Raw genomic sequence first — 20,828 nt, 5'->3', positions numbered from 1 at the left:
TAAATAACACTATATTATACACGATAATACAGACATAAATAACACTATACACGATAATACAGACATAAATAACATTATACTATACAAGACAATACAGACAAATAACACTATATTATACACGATAATACAGACATAAATAACACTATACAAGATAATACAGACATAAATAACACTATACTATACAAGACAATACAGACATAAATAACACTATACTATACAAGATAATACAGACATAAATAACACTATACTACAGTATACAAGACAATACAGACATAAATAACACTATACTACAGTATACAAGACAATACAGACATAAATAACACTATACTATACAAGATAATACAGACATAAATAACACTATACAAGATAATACAGACATAAATAACACTATACTACAGTATACAAGACAATACAGACATAAATAACACTATACTATACAAGATAATACAGACATAAATAACACTATACTACAGTATACAAGACAATACAGACATAAATAACACTATACTATACATGATAATACAGACATAAATAATACTATACTATACAAGACAATACAGACATAAATAACACTATACTACAGTATACAAGACAATACAGACATAAATAACACTATACTATACATGATAATACAGACATAAATAATACTATACTATACAAGATAATACAGACATAAATAACACTATACTATACAAGACAAGACAATACAGATGATGTGAGACTATATACACAGTATGAGTATTTAATATGAATACAGAATTTAAAATGATATATTATTGTTATATCAATCAGATTGGTTCACAAGCTGCTTTGTTTTAGGAATAATAATTATTACAAGAATATTTTTTAAATAAATAAATAATCCCAAATTTTATTAATTTTTTTTCTCTATTTGTCATAACACAGCATTTATTGCAGTTGAGTTTCATGTGTGTAAGAGGAAGTCACTCTATTTCGAGTTCCCTGTGAGCAGCCCAGCTGTTTTGCATAGGCAACTGTTAGTGGTTTTCCACCGTGTTTGATCCCAGCAGGGCTTGAATCCTCGTTCTGCTACTTTCACTTCATTTAGGCTGCAAATTAGATCCATGTCTTACTTCAGCTTCTCTTCTTCCTGAACGCCTCTGCATGGCAAAACGAATACACCTGCATACTGACTGTACTTCAATCACGGAAGTATGTCGTGTAATTATTTTAAAATGCATGCCAGTGGGACGTTTTAATGTACCAGCAGCTTTGTGTTTAATAATCAGTCCAAAGCTTCATTAAGATAATGAGGATAAATAAAAAGAAAGAAAAATATATTATGTGTAATGTGTAAAAAGAAAACATGCATGTAGGAAATGAAAGGAAATAATAACCAATTCTAAATTGCAGAAGTTTGTACTTCCTTTGAAAAAGTTCATCCGTGTTTTAGGGCCTGTGGTAGCCTAGTGGTTAAGGTGTTGGGAAGGTTGTGAGTTCAATCCCAGGTCCACCAAGCTGCCACTGTTGGGCACCTGAGCAAGGCCCTTAACCCTCAATTGCTCAGCTGTATAAAAATGAGATAATGTGTGTCGTTTTGGATGAGGGTATCTGCCAAATGCTGTAAATGTAAATGTTTTATATCCAGGGGTATTTTAGGAAGAACCCAGAGAAAGGGGCAATTTAGGAAATCCTGAGAACCCAAAGGAAACCAACATAATCACCATGAAATGCCACACAGACCATAATCCCAGTTCAGGATCGACAGAATAGTAGACCCTGCAGTTGTTCTTCATCATTTCTTCTTCTTCTTCTTCTTCTTCTTCTTCTTCTTCTTCTTCAATCAGGTATGGCCAAATGTTTGATTAATAACTCTTCATTTAAGGCATGACATGTTTAACCATAACCTCTTAAACTCTCTTTTGTGCTGTGTGGTTTGTAGTGGGATCAGAAAATATTCCACAAGGAGCTTTTGTCATATATCCGTCACAGCACTGTGAAATTCTTTTAATCACCTTTCAGTTCAATTTTTATTTGTAAAGCATTTTTAACAATAGACTTTGTCTCAAAGCAGCTTTACAAAACATAAGAAATACAGTACAAAAAGTTCATTATACAAAGGTACAAAAGTTCAATATTATTAATACTTATATTTAAATGTGTTTGTATTTATCCCCATTTATCCACAAGTCTGAGGTGACTTTGGTGAGGAAAAACTCCCATAGGTGGAAGAGGAAGAAACCTTGAGAGGAACCAGACACAAAAGGGAACCTCATCTTCATTTGGGTGACATGACACTGGAGGGTGTGGTTATAAACTGTTATAAACACCAGAGAGTGTTATTATGAATAATGTCCTTTCTACGGTCAGATACAGTCCCACAGTTGTGTATTAATTATGACGTTGTTGTCCTCAAACACCACATGGAGTTGGAATCTTCTCACTGAAGGTCAGCAATCTTCATGAAACAGAACACAACTGGAGTTGGCACGATCTCTACATGTCGCAGGTTGTTAGAAAGTCGAGGACAGACAGAGCACATGGACAGCACCCTGGAGCAGAGAGGGATAAGGGCCTTGCTCAAGGGCCCAATAGTGGCAGCTTGGTGGTGATGCAGTTTCCCACCAAGGAAAGTATACGAAGGCTTGAAAACCACCAAATATTTAGAAATGAAAAAAAAAAAAAGCTAGACAAATAAAGTAATAAAGAAAAATCTGGAAAGAAAAAAATGGCAAAAAAAATAAAAATAAAAAATGCAGGTTTTATAGAAGAGGCAAGTAGAGCAAGTTTCCATTTATTCACACTTTCTGTAAAAGTGTTCTTCAATCCAACCTGAAGTGAACGTCTGCACAGCCGCTGTTTGTTATGAGTATAAGAAATCATTCTGCTCCCGGTACCACCATGAAGCACAAGATCAGCGCCTTTATTTCCTTCTCACACGTCTTTATTTACCTCCACACACAGTATCAAAGAAAAACCTGAGAAGGGCAAAAATGTTTTGCCATAAACATGTTATCACCTCATCATTTACAGTAAGCAAATATTACAAAGGGGTTTTAACAGGATCAAACTGCTTACAGTGACGAAAAAAGAAACATCGAAATAAAAACTTTAATAAGTTATTAATCAGAAGTATTTCGCCCTTTTGTCCTTGAGCATTTTGTATCATAACCTGCATAAGAAATGGACGTAACTTCTGTATACTCTGCAAAATTATATTGAAAAAAAATCTTTGATCATTTTCTTGTAAACTGATGTCATCTGGCCTACATTTGCATAGCGGAATCTGATTGGCTCTTAGGATTTATGACGCTATAACACTTCAGCGTGACACAATGCGGCAAAATCGCTGGTTACGCTTATTACGTATTAACAGTTTCTTATAATAATCTTTATTTTTGGAGTCTGAAAAATAAATAAGAATTTCATCATGGACATCTGCTTGTAGAACATATTTTTTATTATGAAAGGATTGACTTAAACAGACTACAAGTTAAAAAGAAGGCAAGTTAAAAAAAAAAAAAAAGAATACCAACAACATGGTTCTGCCAGAGTACACGGATAATCGTTCATATTTTCTATTTGAACCAACAAACCAAGAAAAAGCGCTGAAAAATAGAAAAAGAAATTCATAAGATTTTCAATGTTTCAATGCAATAAAAGAATATCAAAGTGTGAAATGTATAATTTGCGGTAATAATTCTAGCTTTTTGTGCCTGCGATAAAGCAAGTGTGTATGATGATATGAAAAAAAGAGAAAGCCGTGTGAGAAAAAAAAACAAAAAACAGATTCGTACTATTTGGATTATCAAATGCTGCAAAAGCCAAAAATCAGCACTGAGTCACATTTTATGAGAAAGCAGCATATTTCGTGCTATATGAGTTTTCCATAAACCTGCCTTTTTTTTTTTTTTTTTTTTTTTTAAGGAAACATATTTCACAGTCATAAAATCATCTACAGTGTTGATCTAATAATCGTTGAAGTTTAAATATGCTGTAAAAATATAGTATAGTATGCTAATATTATCATCTTCCATAATTTACATACATGAAGTAGAATCTGAGGCCAGTGCCTGGTTCACTGGGGTTGTGCCTGATTGGACCACTTTTGGAAGTTACAAACCCCTGCGTACTGGGAACAAGACCTGCTGTCCTGGAGAGGCTCTGATCCAGTTGTCTAAACATTTACATTTACGCCCTTATCCAGAGCGACTTGACATCATCATTTGGTCCATGTCAAAGTGGCAAGACCTGCTATTTATACAAACAAAAAAAAAAACTACTGTGTTTGTGATCATCTTATCTCTCTGTATGTTGCCACTGGATGCTTGAATTTCCTCCTGGATCAATAAAGTATTTCTCTTTCTCTTTGCTATGTGTGAGATGCTCCATATTAACGGCCATGGTTTGGGAACGAGACGTCATCTTAACAAACTGGTGTAAATGCGACGGTCGGGTGTCCACATACTTTCGGCCATACACAATCTATCTGTATGTGTTTAATGCACCAGATATTCAGAACTGGAGCTCTGTATTCACAAGTGGTTGTGGTTGAAGAATTTTTCCTTTCATTCATTCTTATTTTTCTAATTATTCGTTATTTGTAAAACGCATTGTTTACGCTCACATAACGATCGCGGCCTTTCTTTGTCCGGTGAGCGTCATCGCTGACTGTACACTCGCAAGGAAGTAAAAAACTTTCAAGTGGCTTTCTGGCCAGCTTTCGATTAGTTCCTCTATTTCTATCTAGAAATTTCTAGAAATCTGTTTAATTTATATATTGCATCTCTCTCTCTCTCTCTCTCTCTCTCTCTCTCTTTCTGCTCCCCCGTCTACAGATATATAGTGTGTGAGAACATAAATGTGACATTTAACTTCAATTTCTTTTTAGAACTCTTACATAAGCCATCAATTCAACAGCTGGGACATTTGCAACAAAATATTTGGGTTCTGCAGCTAGAAAAGAATAATTCATTTGTTACCAGAAATGTTCAGAAATGTGTAGCAGTGCGTGTGATCAATAATAACAGCTGTGGCAGTCAGTCAGTGAGCTGGATGTGCGATGCTCAGGACAGGGACAAGGCTTTGGCCAGTCGAACCCAGAACCAGGACTGTGTGGAGGGTCTGGTGTAGTCACACACTGTCAGGAAGCGCAGAATGCTGGGAAAAGGCCTCTTCATTTGCTTGTAGACCACAGGGATCAGCCGCTTGGTCCGAGCTCCTGTGTGGTCAAAACAACAAACATCAAAGCAGAGCAGGAAGTGATGAGCAGCCACAGGAAGTTTCCATGAGGTCTATATATTTCTAAAGAAATTACCTTAGACGAAGAAACTGTAACAGTATCGTGACTAGATGTGTAGTAATAATCATGTAGTACTGTATAAATCAAACTGATATTCAAAACCTGACCTGGGCAAAGACTGAGGGCGAATTTAGTCTGGAAGTCACAGGCATCGCTGTCCAAGTAATCATCAGAAATGACAACCACCATCCTCTTACACCTAAAAAAACAAAATATATTTCTGTCTTAAGCACCGTTAACGTCATGAGTTCAAAGCCTAAAGGCTGGAGCATCAGAGCCTCACCTCATCTCAATGAGCTCGCTGGTGATGGTCCAAACACACGTCCCGGGCAGGACGTCGCGGTCAAACACACACAGCTTCAGGTTGTAGTCTGTCTGCTCCAGCTGTCTGATCATCTCATGGACGAACTGGAAGTCGCTCTGGCAGTAGCAAATGAAAGCGTCGAACATCTCCGGTACGTGACCTGAACACGAGAATTAAAGCCGTTTAAACAATACAATCATTTACATCACTAGATACAGCAAAGGGCTTTCTAATCCTATGATGTCCAACCAAACCTAATGATCCAAAATTACACACCGTCATTTACAGTGATTCCTCGATACTGGTCTCTGCTGTCCACCTCGGGCACCTGAACAGGAAGCTCCTTTTGTCTTTCCGCATAAGTCCTGCAGTCTTCATCTGCACACAGAAAAGAGAACATCACTTTATTATGCTTTTGACCTGAAAAACAATCATTAACATAACCGCCATGTTGAAATCGTGGAAATTACGATTCTGAGCTTTTGGCAAGAAATGAGTTTATGTCATAAACATGTTGAAACGTTGTACTTGATTTGATCTGACTGAGGGATTAAAGCTGTGTGTGTTAAATGTAAAACTCTTGATTATTCTTCTTTCAGAGCACACGCCACTTATTATTATTATTATTATTATTATTATTATTATTATTATTACTTTAAAAGCATGACAGATGTTTTTTGTTTTAAAAAAATGTCCCAATAAGTATAGTATAATTCTGTATTTATACCTTTAGACTCAGGTTCTATTTCTACACACAAAAAAAACCTCGTTTCAGCTCGAAACCTGTCAAAAATATATACGCTACAAAAATCGGTGATCAAAATGTACAAATTACGCGATCATACATAACACACGACCACTTCAATAGTAAACGACAGCAGGTTCATCCTTGAAACGAATCCATGCGATCGTGTCACAGCAGCGCCGGTAGTTCTCGAGTCACCCTTTGCCTTCCTGTCTCCTCTGACACGGCTCTCAGACATCAGTGCGAAACCTGGATGTTTTTTGTTTCTCGCACCACTCTGTATCACAGACTCTCGTGGACGTTAACCGAAGCCGCCACCTGACGCACTGCATGGATTACTGAGTATCGCAGTAATGTGTCTGGGGAGGAGAAAAACCCTGAAGCACACGGAGAACATGCAAACTCCACACAAGGCGGAGACGGGACTCGAACCACAACCCTGGTGGTGTGAGTCAAACCACCACTTAATGAATACATGAGGCTGATTTTAGTTCTATGTATGAATAGTAATACTTAGAGTTGACCTATGAGTGTCTGCAGGTCTGAGATGATGTCTTTCCTCTCTGCCTGCTCCAGGATGGACACCAGTTTGCCCACCGTGGCCCCTTCTCTGGTCTGCCAGGTCTCCAGCAGCTTCTTGGTGGGATTCTCCAACGTCTCATAGTTTTTAATCTCCAGGTAGCTGAAGTCCATTTTCTCAGCGATATCCGTCCAATCTGCTGCCACCGTGTTGATGGGGTTTAAATACAAAGCCAGTTTTTTCCTCACGCTATAGTTCAGGGCGATGACTGGAATCAAATCATAATCCACAGATGATGATGATGATGATGATGGTGATGGTGATGAAGAATACGAACTTGACGCCATGATAAAAACAAAGTGTAAAAACTTTGTTCTTCTTGTTGTTTTAAATGGTCTTTTACGGCGATAATAAAACTATAAAACGCTCCTTTTTTTAACTCATTTCAGACTAAACTGACTAAACGGCGTGCAAACGTTATTAGGTTGCTAAAGTTATCAACAGGAAAGAGGAAATAATCCTGAATGGTCTCATCGATGACGTCACAGCCAATCACACGCTAAGTAGATGACTCGCGCGCTCTTAATACAGGAAGTAAATCTCCGCCCAATTGCAATCATGGTTTAAACCACATATAATTATATAAATCCTTTGGATCAGGCTAAAGCGTTAGCATGCGGCTAATAGTAACTGCCTAGTCAGTTACATCACATAAACATAAACATAGATATAAATAAACATAAACATAAATAAACATAAAAATAAACATAGACATAGTCATAATAAACATAAACATAAATAAACATAAAAAAGCCCGTTCATGTTAAAATGACCTAGTTTGCTCTGACTGGTCCAAACTGGCTTTGAATCATGGAATATGTAGTTTTTTGGTTTATTTGTTTGCAGATTGATTACAAACCAGGGCCGTCTCCAAGGGGGAGCATTAGGGGGCAGTGTCTCCCCAAATGACTCGCCATGTCCCCGCATTTGACTCGTCGTGCCCCCCCATTTGACTCGTCGTGCCCTACCATTTGACTCAACATACGCCCCTGAACACATTTCACTTAATTCACTCTCATCTCTCTCTCATTTTCTACCGCTTATCCGAACTACCTCGGGTCACGGGGAGCCTGTGCCTATCTCAGGCGTCATCGGGCATCAAGGCAGGATACACCCTGGACGGAGTGCCAACCCATCACAGGGCACACACACACTCATTCACACACTACGGACAATTTTCCAGAGATGCCAATCAACCTACCATGCATGTCTTTGGACTGGGGGAGGAAACCGGAGTACCCGGAGGAAACCCCCAAGGCACGGGGAGAACATGTAAACTCCACACACACAAGGCGGAGGCGGGAATCGAACCCCCAACCCTGGAGGTGTGAGGCGAACGTGCTAACCACTAAGCCACCGTGCCCCCCTCACTTAATTCAATTCAAATTTATTTGTATTGTGTCTTTGATCTAAACCACTCCATTGTAGCTCTGGCTGTATGTTTAGGGTCATTGCCTTGCTGGAAGGTGAACCTCTGCCCCAGTCTCAAGACTTTTGCAGACTAACAGGTTTTCATCTAAGATTGCCCTGTATTAGGCTCCATCCATCTTCCCATAAACTCTGACCAACTTCCCTGTCCCTGCTGAAGAAAAGCATCCCCACAACATGATGCTGCCACCACCATGTTTCACGGTGGAGATGGTTTGTTCAGGGTGATGTGTAGTGTTAGGTTTCCGCCACACTCAACGTTTGGAATTTTGGCCAAAAAGTTCAATTTTGGTCTCATCTGATCAGAGCACCTTCTTCCACATGATGTTTGCAAACGGCAAACGGGATTTCTTATGGCTTTCTTTCAACAACGGCTTTCTTCTTGGGATATTCATTTATAACCCAACCTGACTTTAAACTTCTCCACAACTTTATCCCTGACCTGTCTGGTGTGTTCTTTGGTCTTCGTGATGCTGTTTGTTCACTAATGTTCTCTAACACTACTGAGATTAAATTACACACAGGTGCACTCTATTTACTAATTTGGTGACTTCTGAAGGCAGTTGGTTTCACTGGAATTTAGTTAGGGGTATCAGAGTAAAGGGGGCTGAATATAAATGCTCACCACACTTTTCAGATATTTATTTGTAAAAAAAATTTGGACACCATTTATAATTTTCATTCCACTTCACAATTTTGTGCCACTTTCTTTCGGTCTGTTTCATAAATCCCAATAAAATATGAATGAATGAAATAGGTATGAATACTTTTGCAAGGCACTGTAGAACAAAAGGTTATTATAAAGAATAATATAGTACAAAAATTCAAGATTAATATTAGATATATTTAAATTTGTTTGTTTTTAACCCCAATGAACAAGTCTGAGGTCACTGAGGTGACTGTGGTGAGGAAAAACTCCCTTAAATGGTAAAGGAAGAAACTTTGAGAGGAACCAGACTCATCCAATGGGGGAACCTCATCCTTATATGGGTGACTTATGAGGATAACACCTAACCACATGTTAGATGTTTTTAACTACTATTCTGAGAGATTGAATATAACTCAGTGAAATTCAAAGTGCATCCTTGACCTTTCAGTAGTTAGCTCACAGGAACAGTTACCTTTACAATGGTAACACTGATCCAGAAATACATAAAACATTATCTTCAGAAATATCAATCAGAAAAGTCATATTCAATTATTACACAAAACTTAACTGAACAGAATTATATTTAAATGCCTTAAAAAACATCCCAAAACAGCACGCAAAACCTTGCTTAGACCTACGTAATTAATTATTCAAATACAACAGCCAATGGCGAGTCTCCTGTAAATCAAATCTTTCAATATTAATATTTTTGTGTTAGAAGTACCGGTAGTTCTATTTATTGTGTGTAGCATATGTATAGACTTAAATATATATATAAGTATACAGTACAGTATTGTGTCTAATGTTATGTACTGTAATTTATTCCTTTGTGCAGCAGCTACGCATTGCCTGCGATCTCAAAATCAAAAATTGGCGGTTTCGTACAGAAGAGCCATGGATATAAGAAAGTGGTTTCTGTATATTCTGGCGACGGCCCTGCTACAAACAGAACCTTACTTGTACCTAACCGAACTCATTCGTACCTTACGTACCGTACCTAAAATTCTTGGTTGTGATCTTCCTGTTTTTATTTTCAAAAAAAAAAAACTCGGTTTATCTATAAATAATCGTTTTTCCTCATCACACTGATTCGTCTCGGAAAGCTACAGTCCATGCAATAAACCTGATTTTGTTTAAACCTCGTTTTACAAAACTAATGATGATGATGATGACTCATCTCACTCTCACTCATTTTCTACCGCTTATCCGAACTACCTCGGGTCACGGGGAGCCTGTGCCTATCTCAGGCGTCATCGGGCATCAAGGCAGGATACACCCTGGACAGAGTGCCAACCCATCGCAGGGCAATGATGATGATGATTATTAAATAAATGAATGAAGCACAAAATAGCTTACTGTGAATCGCAAGCAATTAAGTTAGGCTTTTACTTATCTATAGTTACCTCAAAAAGAACGCATTCATCTTTTTTATTAAAAGTAAATACTTTTTTAATTTACATTCAGAAATCGTTGGTGAATAGAGACCAGAAATAGACAGCCACAATTTCTCACTTCCCATTTATGAGACAAATCTATCTGCAGAGAGACACAGAGAGAGAGAGAGAGAGAGAGAGAGAGAGAGAGAGAGACAGACAGACAGAGAGAGAGAGAGAGAGAGAGAGAGAGAGATTGATTGGTTGATTGAAGAAAAGCACACATACACTACCAGATTCTAAATAAATAAATAAATAAATAAGTAAGTAAATAGATCATATGTACACTAGAGACACAAGGGTTCATGTTTTCTTATTGTCTTGTCAATTCTTCATTACAGTAACAATGAAGGAAGAACGTAGCTCTGAGGGAAGTGGGGAAAATAAAATACTGACCACTCGATTTTATTTTTAAACCTTTCCTTTATTTATTACAATGTACAAAATCACTTTCAGAATAAATGTGTTGTGGTTTTATCATAAAGGCAATAAAGAATTTTTCATTCCTAGCCTCCTTCAAAAACCTCGGAGGTCATTTCATCATTTACTCACAAAAGAAAAATCCAGCTCTACAAATTTAGGTAATATTGTGAATAAAGTATTTGGAATATAATAAAACATCTTGTAAAAAGTGCAGTACAATCTGTACAGTGCTCACAGAAAACGCAGACACCCTTTGAGACGCATCCTTTCAGACTTCCACATCTGGCGCTCGTTCGAACGGTTTAAGTGGCAGAATGTTAACACTGTTTTCTAAAACAAACCTCAAATGCAGAGATTTCCTTCCTTCTGGCTTTTCCCTAACGTGTATAAGGCACGGACGTGTGCACCGGTGATGCTGTAACACGTGTCTTAGGAGTGAATCAGGTGTTTCGTTAATGTCCTGGTACAGCATTAATTATTAACAAAAAGTTCAAAAATAATGAAAGGTCGTTTATTTTTTTTAAGTGAATCTACACTGAAACAATCAGGCAAATCATTTTCTAAAGAGAATTTAGAGAAAATCTGTGACATTCTGGCTTAGCCCCGCCCCAGCACAAAAACAAAACAAAACAAAACAAACAAAAAAAAAAGCATAACATTAGATCCGCCATATTATAAGCTAGGAACTACAGCATAAGCTATAATAGTTTCAGAGCAAGGTTCGGGGCTGCTGTGTTGATGAAGCGAAGTCTTGCCAACGTTTTCATTCCTATTCTAATTGACCTCACAGGCAGCACCTTGAACAACGACAAACGTTAAAACAATTTTTAAAGGTGTCCGACTTCCTGTAAGCTCTGTACTTACAATACAACCTTTATCACCTTAGCAAATCTGTATGTCTAAAATACAGCATGAGTCAATCGAGGTCTTTAACAAGGTCACGTGACGCACCGTTAAAACGACTGTGGTCCATACAAAAAGAAAGAGGAGTAGCTCCTATGGTCAAGGCACAGGTCACGGTGAGCAATAAACTGGAGGACGTTTGTGTTTCTATGTAGAAAAAAGACAAAGTACTGCAGCCACACATCTTACTGAATCCCACAAAACACTGATGATGGAATTTTCAACGCTTTTTGACCACATTTCCTCATAATACCACTCTCCAATAATCATGATATGATCAGTTTCCAAGTCATTAGTACAATTTTTTGTTTGTTTTCTAATAGGTTACCATCATAAATGAAAAGCCTTTGAGCAGCGATTTAGGGGTCCAAGCACTTCACAACAGATTTTGAAAATCAAGTATAAAGCAAATATTTTTCAGCTTTTACAGAAATTGGACTTGGACAGACTTCATGTATAATGACAAAGATATAATTTGGTCCTATTTTGAAAAACAGCTTACATCCTGCAGCACTGCACATGAAAATATTTCTGACTTGTTAAAAGTCAAACTTTTAACTCTTATTATAACTTGTAATAGTTGTTAAAAAAACAACAACGACAACAACAACAACATGAACCTAACCTCCAGATATAGCTGCATACTGTATGCTCTTTGGTTGTTTCTGATGATTTACTGAAGAATACACTCAGGTCTGAATCTGTGACTGAACCTCAGAGGCCTGTCGATCATCACAGTCACGCTATAGTGTTCTATAGGGTCCTATTGCTTAGATGCGCTTAGTGAGCGCTAGTTTTTAAAAAATAATACAAACACCAGGATAAAAAAAGCAGAGACGTATTTATAAAAATAAGTTTCTTTAAATATCGGCTGATTATCCTGCATGTCAGAATTATACAGTCACACACACATGTCCAAACGCACAACCACGAGTGAAACACGAGTGCCTCTGAACACCGGCTAACAAAATGACTTGTGAACCTTGTGCCATGTAAAAAAAGCTAAGAAGAAAAATCCATTATGATTCTCATCTGAAAGCACAATGCAGACTCTGGGGTGGAATAAACGCACATCTGCTCCTCTGGATTTACCACGCTGGTGGTTGTACAAGTGCAACTTGTCATTTATTCCCCTTGGGTAGATTCTAACCATCACACAGTGAGCGTAAGAGAAATTACTCACAAAGTATCTAATTACTCACAAAGTACGGATTAGCTCCAGGCCGTCGGTGTGGACTCTGATCAACGGCACTTAATTCATCATGGACAAATCTGGGGCAGGAAGTTGATTTTATAGGATATTAAAGGAAGTAAACATTGATTCTGTTGCTTTTCTACCCAGCGATACATTATGGCTGAAAGACTAATACGAACGCTTATTCGTGTGTTTTGACGTCTGCAAACGCGACATCTTTATCTATAATTCTTGCACCGTGTGTTTGAAGAAATACTGAGTTATTTTTAGAAGCACTGTGAAAATAAAGAGCCACTGTTTGTTTACTCAGAGTTCACTTGCTACAGACGTCTAAAGACGGTTTAGTCAGTAACAATAAAGCGTCATGAGAAACACTTCCAACAACTGCATTACTAAGTTAAGGTCTAAATGTCTAATATTTAGGGATTCACAATGTTCAGAATTTTAAGGGTTTTTATCTTCTTAGAATACATTTACATCAAGCGGTGAGAGGTGCCAATATTTATGGAGCTGACTGTACAGGAAACCGAAACATATATTGACGGAAACCTAAAGTTGATTTCCAGAAATACGTTTGGAATAAACAGGTTTTCAGAGATACGTGTCGGAAGTTTTGTCACGTTAAAAAAATCCATGCGCGACATGCGCGTCAATTTAATACAAACTGATAGCTGTGACTTGTTATAAGCGCTTGTCGTAAGGGGGCGTGGCCACGAGTAATGCAGTGTGGTTATTAGTAGGTCACATGACCACGTATGTAGGCTGCATCTCTGATAAATTACCTCAAACCCTATATTTATACTCTGTCTATATTTTACTGGCCTCGTTCCTCTATTAGACAGACGAGAGAAAATAATGAGTGTTTTCTGGAAACTTCTTTTCCCACATGATGTAATGGACAAATATATCAATTCAGATGGAACTATTACCTGGGGTTATTTATAGAAGGTCAAATAGAGTGTAATCTTACAGACGCATTCAGGCAGAGTCAGTAAAAATGTACTGTACTAACATGATGGATCCAGACAGGAGTAAAATCCCAGACGTACCCGGGTACAGGGTATTATATTATCCACATGTAATATAATCGAATCTGAATAGGGTTTAAGTTCTGTTACTACTAACAGATAGAGATTATGTTACAAATGCAAAGGTGTTTCTTTAGCAGTTAGCTGAGGTTTAGCATGAGGTTCTAGTTTAAGGCCCCCAGTTGTGGCTCTGTACTGTAGCTCTCTGGGATTTGAGCTTGGAACATTTTGGCTCTTTCATACATGGTGATTGAAACTGAATGAACTTGGACTTAAAAACCAAAAAAATCAAAACTAATCCAAGCAATAAACATTCCTTTGTGTATTGTATTGTTTTTGCAAAGCCAATTAGACATGCCACTAGTTATATGTTTGAATGTCATTGTAAACAACAGCTTCTTAATGCTATGCCTGCTGTGTGTGTGTGTGTGTGAGAGAGAGAGAGAGTGTGAGTGAGAAGAATACAGATAAATCTGTAGACCGCAGGACTCTACAGCCTCAACCTAAATGTGTAATGCTGCTTAGCGGGTGTGTGTGTGTGTGTGTGTGTGTGTGTGTGTGCAGGGGGAGTGCCTGAGACACACAACCCTTGCTGAAGAGTCTGCTTTGTTCTGAGTGTGCTGGAACAGGCACCAGTTTCCCCCAGACCAATGATGAGTGGTGATCGTTAGTGGGCAGGGCAGACTGGCTCAGGGGGGCGTTTCCGGGCATTTCAGGCTCCGAAGCCAATCAGAAGCCGCCCTGGACGAACGGGTGGCTGAGCAGCACCTCTGCGGTGGGACGCCATTTCTCCTCCACAAACACCTGACGTAGGAAATCTCGGCACGCGTCCGATACGCTTTCAGGCAGGCTGGGCTTTGTGGGCTGAGTTGCGATTTTAAAGATGGCTGCCATTGCTTCGTATTCGGCCCACGGAGGCTTCTGTGTGAGCATCTCCACCACCGTGCAGGCTACACTCCTGAAAGGAGAGAGACAAAAAGATTTAGGTTTTGATGTCGGGTTTTCTGTTCTGGTGCCGTTTTACTGTTGTATTTGTGTTTTTTTGTGTGTTTTTTGTTTTGTTTCAATTTGCACTGACAAATTCGACTTTCTTATACTGAGACGTTAATAAAGTGCCATGTATGTATTTTTTATATAAAATAAAGAAATACAAACATTATTCCATGATTAATAAACACTGATATATCACATATTATTCCCAGCTACCAAGATCCCATCAGTTCATTTCCTATATCATATAACATCAGGCCAATCTTTCACATCATTCACCATTAAACCGTTCATTGATATGTATCGTTACCAGACGTCAGCTTTGCGCCCGTAACCCTCTCCGTTGATCACTTCCGGACTCATCCAATAGGGGGTGCCAGTGACCGATTTAATGCCGGTGCCTGACATGCAGATGGTCTGAATGCGTTTGCTGGCACCAAAATCTCCCAGCTTCACGTTTCCAGAGGAGTCCCTCAGGATGTTAGCACCTGAATCACACACACACACACACACACACACACACACACACTCCCTCAGATGTACATCTGTTGATGGGATGATGACTATGAACCTGAAAACTGTGAGTGTATCATCAGTGTCATCAGACCACTGACCGCACATTCGTATTTGTATTCCTGCCTCATGTAGCAACTGAGCAGAAGCATGTTGAGTTTTTCACTATTGTCATGAAAACAGTGATATATGATATGATATGAGTTTTTTATAATGGCATCCAAACTCCCCTGTCAATCACAGCAACACACCAGTCAATAGAATTTTTAGTGAGTGACGTGACATACAGCTAAGTACAGTGACCCATACTCAGAATTCGTTCTCTGCATTTAACCTATCCAAAGTGCACACACACATCAGTGAACACACACACACACACACCGTGAACACACACCCGGAGCAGTGGGCAGCCAGTTATGCTACGGCACCCGGGGAGCAGTTGGTCGGGGGGTTCGGTGCTTCAGTCGTGGTATTGCCGGCCCTGGAATCGAACCCACAACCTTAGGGTTAGGAGTCAGACTCTCTAACCATTAGGCCACGACTTTCCAATGAAATGAAGAAGGCTGTACTGTTACTGTATAAACCGACCAGCTGAAACACACTTGAAGTCCATCTTGAACTTTTCCCTTAACCCAATTTGATATCACGTTGGATCAAGAAGCGTAAACATCTGCTTCAAACACTCATGTATGTCTGAGACATCTCCTAAGGATGATTACAACACCTATAATTATTTGGGTTTAAGAGTCTTGGAGTTTGAGACGTGCTGTCCTCTCTTCCCACGCCTCCATTCAGACTTGTTTTCCGTTGGAATGGCCTGCATGCTGCCTGTGAGATTTGTGACTAATTTGCACCAGCCACAAGATCCTCCACACCCTTAGAGCGCAGCCGAACTGACGACAGAACTCACAGAGAGAAATGAAGTAAAAAAAAAAAACGGAACTCGGTTCCTCGTTTTCTTTTCTCTGCTTCACTTCAGCTGATATTTCCACAGGACTTGGCTTCATTATGGGAACGCGAAAGACTGGCTAGCTCAGACATAAATCAATTAAACGCCTGAGGTATAATCTTGGCACGTATGCAGCCTGATATCGCACCAAGAGCAGTGCAAAGCTTATCCGCTGAATAATGGAAGCAATGCCAGGTCTGTTGGAGAAATGTGATTTATGAGGTTGTCTTCGGAAAAAAAAAAAGACGGAGTCTGATGAGTTTGGGGTGCAGGAACGCAGGGTTTCTCTCTTTCCTGCTTATTTTGGCCAGAGCTGAAAGCAACACTGTTGTCTGATGCAAGAGAAAGATAGAGACCCAAGAGATTTCCCCAAACATCTGAGATTCAGCTGTTGTGTATACTTAGCATATGATACGATATGACTATGATATGATATGATATATGATACGATAATGATATGATACGATATGACTGATACGATATGACTATGATATGATATGATACGATACGATACAATAATGATATGACACGATACGATACAATACAATATGATATGGCAGGGAATTTCCCATTTCATATCATAACACAGCTTATGACGCAACCTTAAAGCAGGTTTTGAGGTTCATTGCAAGTGAACGGAAGGTTCTGGATTCCCAGCCCTGCCACTACTTTCCCATTGAATCTCACAACTAGAACCTTGTGATAAATAAGCTAGCATTTTCATCACTTAGAAGATAATTGGTTGCGGGATTTTTCCAGTCAGTATAAAATAAATTAATCAACTTATAACAATCCTGAAGTGTGGACTTTTTTTTTTTTTAGAATACTTCTTTCTCGAACAATTGATTTGTTGTTGGTGTGAAACCATTTCAAAGCTCCAGATGTCACCGGTTGTTGTAAGTATGTAGGGGCTTTCAGAGAACCGATAGTGAATCCATAAATTTGACTGGATTCTGCCAGTCAATCAAATTATTAGAAGCAATCAGCGGTAACCATATTAAATGGGTGTGTTTGTACAGTATATTGGTGTCTGTCCAAGAGTCTGTCTGTCTATGTGTCTGTCTGTCCATGAATCTGTCTGTCTATGTGTCTGTCTGTCCATGAGTCTATCTGTCCATGAGTCTGTCTGTCTATGTGTCTGTCTGTCCATGAGTCTGTCTGTCCATGAGTCTGTCTGTCCATGAATCTGTCTATGTGTCTGTCTGTCCATGAATCTGTCTGTCTATGTGTCTGTCTGTCCATGAATCTGTCTGTCTATGTGTCTGTCTGTCCATGAGTCTATCTGTCCATGATTCTGTCTGTCTATGTGTCTGTCTGTCCATGAGTCTGTCTGTCCATGAGTCTATCTGTCCATGACTCTATCTGTCTATGTGTCTGTCTGTCCATGAGTCTATCTGTCCATGAGTCTGTCTGTCTATGTGTCTGTCTGTCCATGAGTCTATCTGTCCATGAATCTGTCTGTCTATGTGTCTGTCTGTCCATGAGTCTATCTGTCCATGAGTCTGTCTGTCTATGTGTCTGTCTGTCCATGAGTCTGTCTGTCTATGTGTCTGTCTGTCCATGAGTCTGTCTGTCCATGAGTCTGTCTGTCCATGAATCTGTCTATGTGTCTGTCTGTCCATGAATCTGTCTGTCTATGAGTCTGTCTGTCCATGAGTCTGTATGTCTATGTGTCTGTCTGTCCATGAATCTGTCTGTCTATGAGTCTGTCTGTCCATGAGTCTGTCTGTCTATGTGTCTGTCTGTCCATGAATCTGTCTGTCTATGAGTCTGTCTGTCTATGTGTCTGTCTGTCCATGAATCTGTCTGTCTATGTGTCTGTCTGTCCATAAGTCTGTCTGTCCATAAGTTTGCCTGCCCATGCTTCTACATCTGTGTCGATCTGTCCAGTGACTATCTGTCTGTGTTTTTGTCTGTCCATTCGTCTGTCTGTCCATGTGTCTGACTGTGTGTCTTTCTGTCCATGTGTTTGTCTGTCTGCATGTCCATGTGTCTATGTGTTGCTGCAGACAAAAACAATTTCTCTCTGGGATCAATAAATAAACTGAAGTCACTCTGTCACATCAAACTGCATGGTAACAAGCATCTGATTGGATGTGAAGGATCCATTATGGCATAATAACACAAATGTTTTCTTTTTCAATGCTCTTGCTTGTTAAATAGCAGTATAAAATCATATAATATTAGATAAACATATTACATCTAAAAATATCTTTAGAAATGATCATTTTTTTGATCACCTTAAAAGGAAGATCTTGACAGTTTGATGCAGATGTATTGTGTGTATTGTGGAAATGCCACATGGGATTTATTCTGCAGTTACCTTTTATATCTCTGTGGACGATCATGTTGCTGTGGAGGTAGAAGACTCCCTGCAGGATCTGTCTGGTGTATCTGCGCGTCACCTTCTCGGTCAGAGCACCGTATGCCTTTAACTGGTCTTTTATTGAGCCCTGAACACACACACACAAACACACACACACGAAACACAAAAATATTCAGTATACACATCACAGGACACAATGTTCGAGAGACAGGAAGTACAATCTGGTGTAAAATCATCTTGAAGGAGTATGTGATGTGGGCTGTAACGTTATATTATACCTAAAGGCATAGACAGACAGACAGACAGAGAGACAGACAGACAGACAGACAGACAGACAGAGGGACAGACAGACAGAAAGACAGAGGGACAGACAGACAGACAGACAGACAAAGAGACAGACAGACAGACAGAGAGATAGATAGACAGACAGACAGAAAGACAGAGGGACAGACAGACAGAAAGACAGAGGGACAGACAGACAGACAGACAAAGAGACAGACAGACAGACAGAGAGACAAAGAGACAGACAGACAGACAGAGAGATAGATAGATAGACAGACAGACAGAAAGACAGAGGGACAGACAGACAGACAGACAGACAGAGACAAAGAGACAGACAGACAGAGAGATAGATAGACAGACAGACAGACAGACAGATAGATAGACAGACAGACAGACAGATAGATAGATAGACAGACAGACAGACAGACACTTGATCGATCCCAAAGGAAATTCAAGATTTCACATATAACACTAAAAAGTCCATTTGAATGAACTAACTCTGTCTCAAAAGAACAAAAAGTATTGTTTAAATTAAGAGCCACTGCATCGCAGACCTGTCTGGTGGAACAACATAAATAGTTGAAATGTCCTTAAAATCCTATTAAAAATCTTTATAAAAAAAGCCCATAAATTTGTGCACCTTTCACATTTTAGTATCTGGTGGATGAACGTCCTGTTTTTGGGGGCAGTAGCGCCCCAAAAATCCCTCTTTCGCAGCCAACTGAACAACAATAAAACATGTTTTGTAGCGTGTCAATAATATTTTGTATTTTGTAAATGTGCTTAAGGAAGAAAACATCCCGTAATTTACTATCACAGAAAAACACAGCACCCCCGTGACAGCGCAAAACAAGAAAACGTGTCGCTAGCTGTGTTTTTCACACGCAGCCTAGTTTCCACATCCAGTTTCCACATGCTTACCCAGCTGGAACTGGAAGTGTGTTGAGGTGTTTATCCAGATATAGACCCGCTTCTATTCCCGAACCTTTCTTTGTATTTGTGTGTTTCTTTGACAATCCGATCCAGGCAGGCTAATGTGTCCTGCATTTCCTTTGCCTTCCTGTTTTTGCCCTCGTACGCTGGAAACAATGTCTCCTTGAGGTCTGTGCCGAGAAACGCAAATTCCAGTCGACTCAGCGCCTCAGAACGCACTTCACTTCACCACCGATCGCATAATCCCGCTACACCACATGCTAACTCATGTCTTTTAATAGCTGTATAACATTTAGAATACATATCTGTATAAAAGTCATTCACTTTATACTTTTTTTAATGAAACCTTCCTATAAGGGCCAAACATTTTCATAGTCACAATCTAAAATATTAGTATTAACTTTATAGAAATGCTATTATTTTTATTCTTCAGATGACTAGCTAAGCAATGCTAGCTGTAGCAAGAACATTATGTATAGCATAGTATAGCATAAGATAAATATTATGTATAGCTGGTTTTGTCTGTATTAAATATTCTGGATAGAATAAGAAAATATATTTCAATATATTTTTTTAAAAGTACCCCAATGGCAAAAGAACATCAGGATGCAGGCGATTTAGCGTGATTTAGCCGGCTAGCTACAGTTCAGCACAAGTCTCTTATTAGCAAGTTATTTTAATATTAGCTGAACTTTATGACAATATATTATTAGATATAATAGCTAGATTAGCATGCTAGTTCTGTGGAGATATTTTCCAGGTACATGTGGATTTTTTTTAGCGTATCAGACATTTTTAATATTAATGCTACCTTTTCAAAAAAACAAGCTGCATGTTCAAAGCTAAAAAAACAGGAATTCATTTGAATCTATTGGAAATGTATT

The 20,828-nt window shown here is 38.9% G+C and overlaps 2 protein-coding genes across 2 annotated transcripts in view; both read right to left on the bottom strand.

The window, feature by feature from the left end:
• Nucleotides 1-3,403: 3,403 nt before the first annotated feature.
• Nucleotides 3,404-7,349, bottom strand: myd88 (MYD88 innate immune signal transduction adaptor). Its single transcript, XM_060861849.1, has 5 exons — nucleotides 6,837-7,349; nucleotides 5,844-5,945; nucleotides 5,547-5,727; nucleotides 5,371-5,462; nucleotides 3,404-5,182 (listed from the first exon to the last, which is right to left on the bottom strand). Exons 1-5 carry the CDS (start codon nucleotides 7,177-7,179, stop codon nucleotides 5,028-5,030), a joined length of 873 nt encoding a protein of 290 aa, XP_060717832.1. The 5' UTR covers nucleotides 7,180-7,349; the 3' UTR covers nucleotides 3,404-5,027.
• A 3,456-nt stretch (nucleotides 7,350-10,805) lies between these two features.
• The window catches only part of map3k22 (mitogen-activated protein kinase kinase kinase 22), a 53,583-nt gene continuing 43,560 nt past the window's right edge, over nucleotides 10,806-20,828 (bottom strand). Inside the window, exons 16-18 of the mRNA XM_060861181.1 lie at nucleotides 18,727-18,856; nucleotides 15,252-15,429; nucleotides 10,806-14,909 (exon numbers count right to left, since the gene is read on the bottom strand). Of these exons, the coding sequence (XP_060717164.1) occupies nucleotides 14,681-14,909; nucleotides 15,252-15,429; nucleotides 18,727-18,856 (537 nt within the window). The 3' untranslated portion in view covers nucleotides 10,806-14,680. The remainder of the gene's footprint in view (nucleotides 14,910-15,251; nucleotides 15,430-18,726; nucleotides 18,857-20,828) is intronic.

Source organism: Tachysurus vachellii, chromosome 25 (assembly GCF_030014155.1).
Source record: "Tachysurus vachellii isolate PV-2020 chromosome 25, HZAU_Pvac_v1, whole genome shotgun sequence".
Classification (NCBI taxonomy): domain Eukaryota; kingdom Metazoa; phylum Chordata; class Actinopteri; order Siluriformes; family Bagridae; genus Tachysurus; species Tachysurus vachellii.
This window is presented reverse-complemented; position numbering and strand designations above follow the sequence as displayed.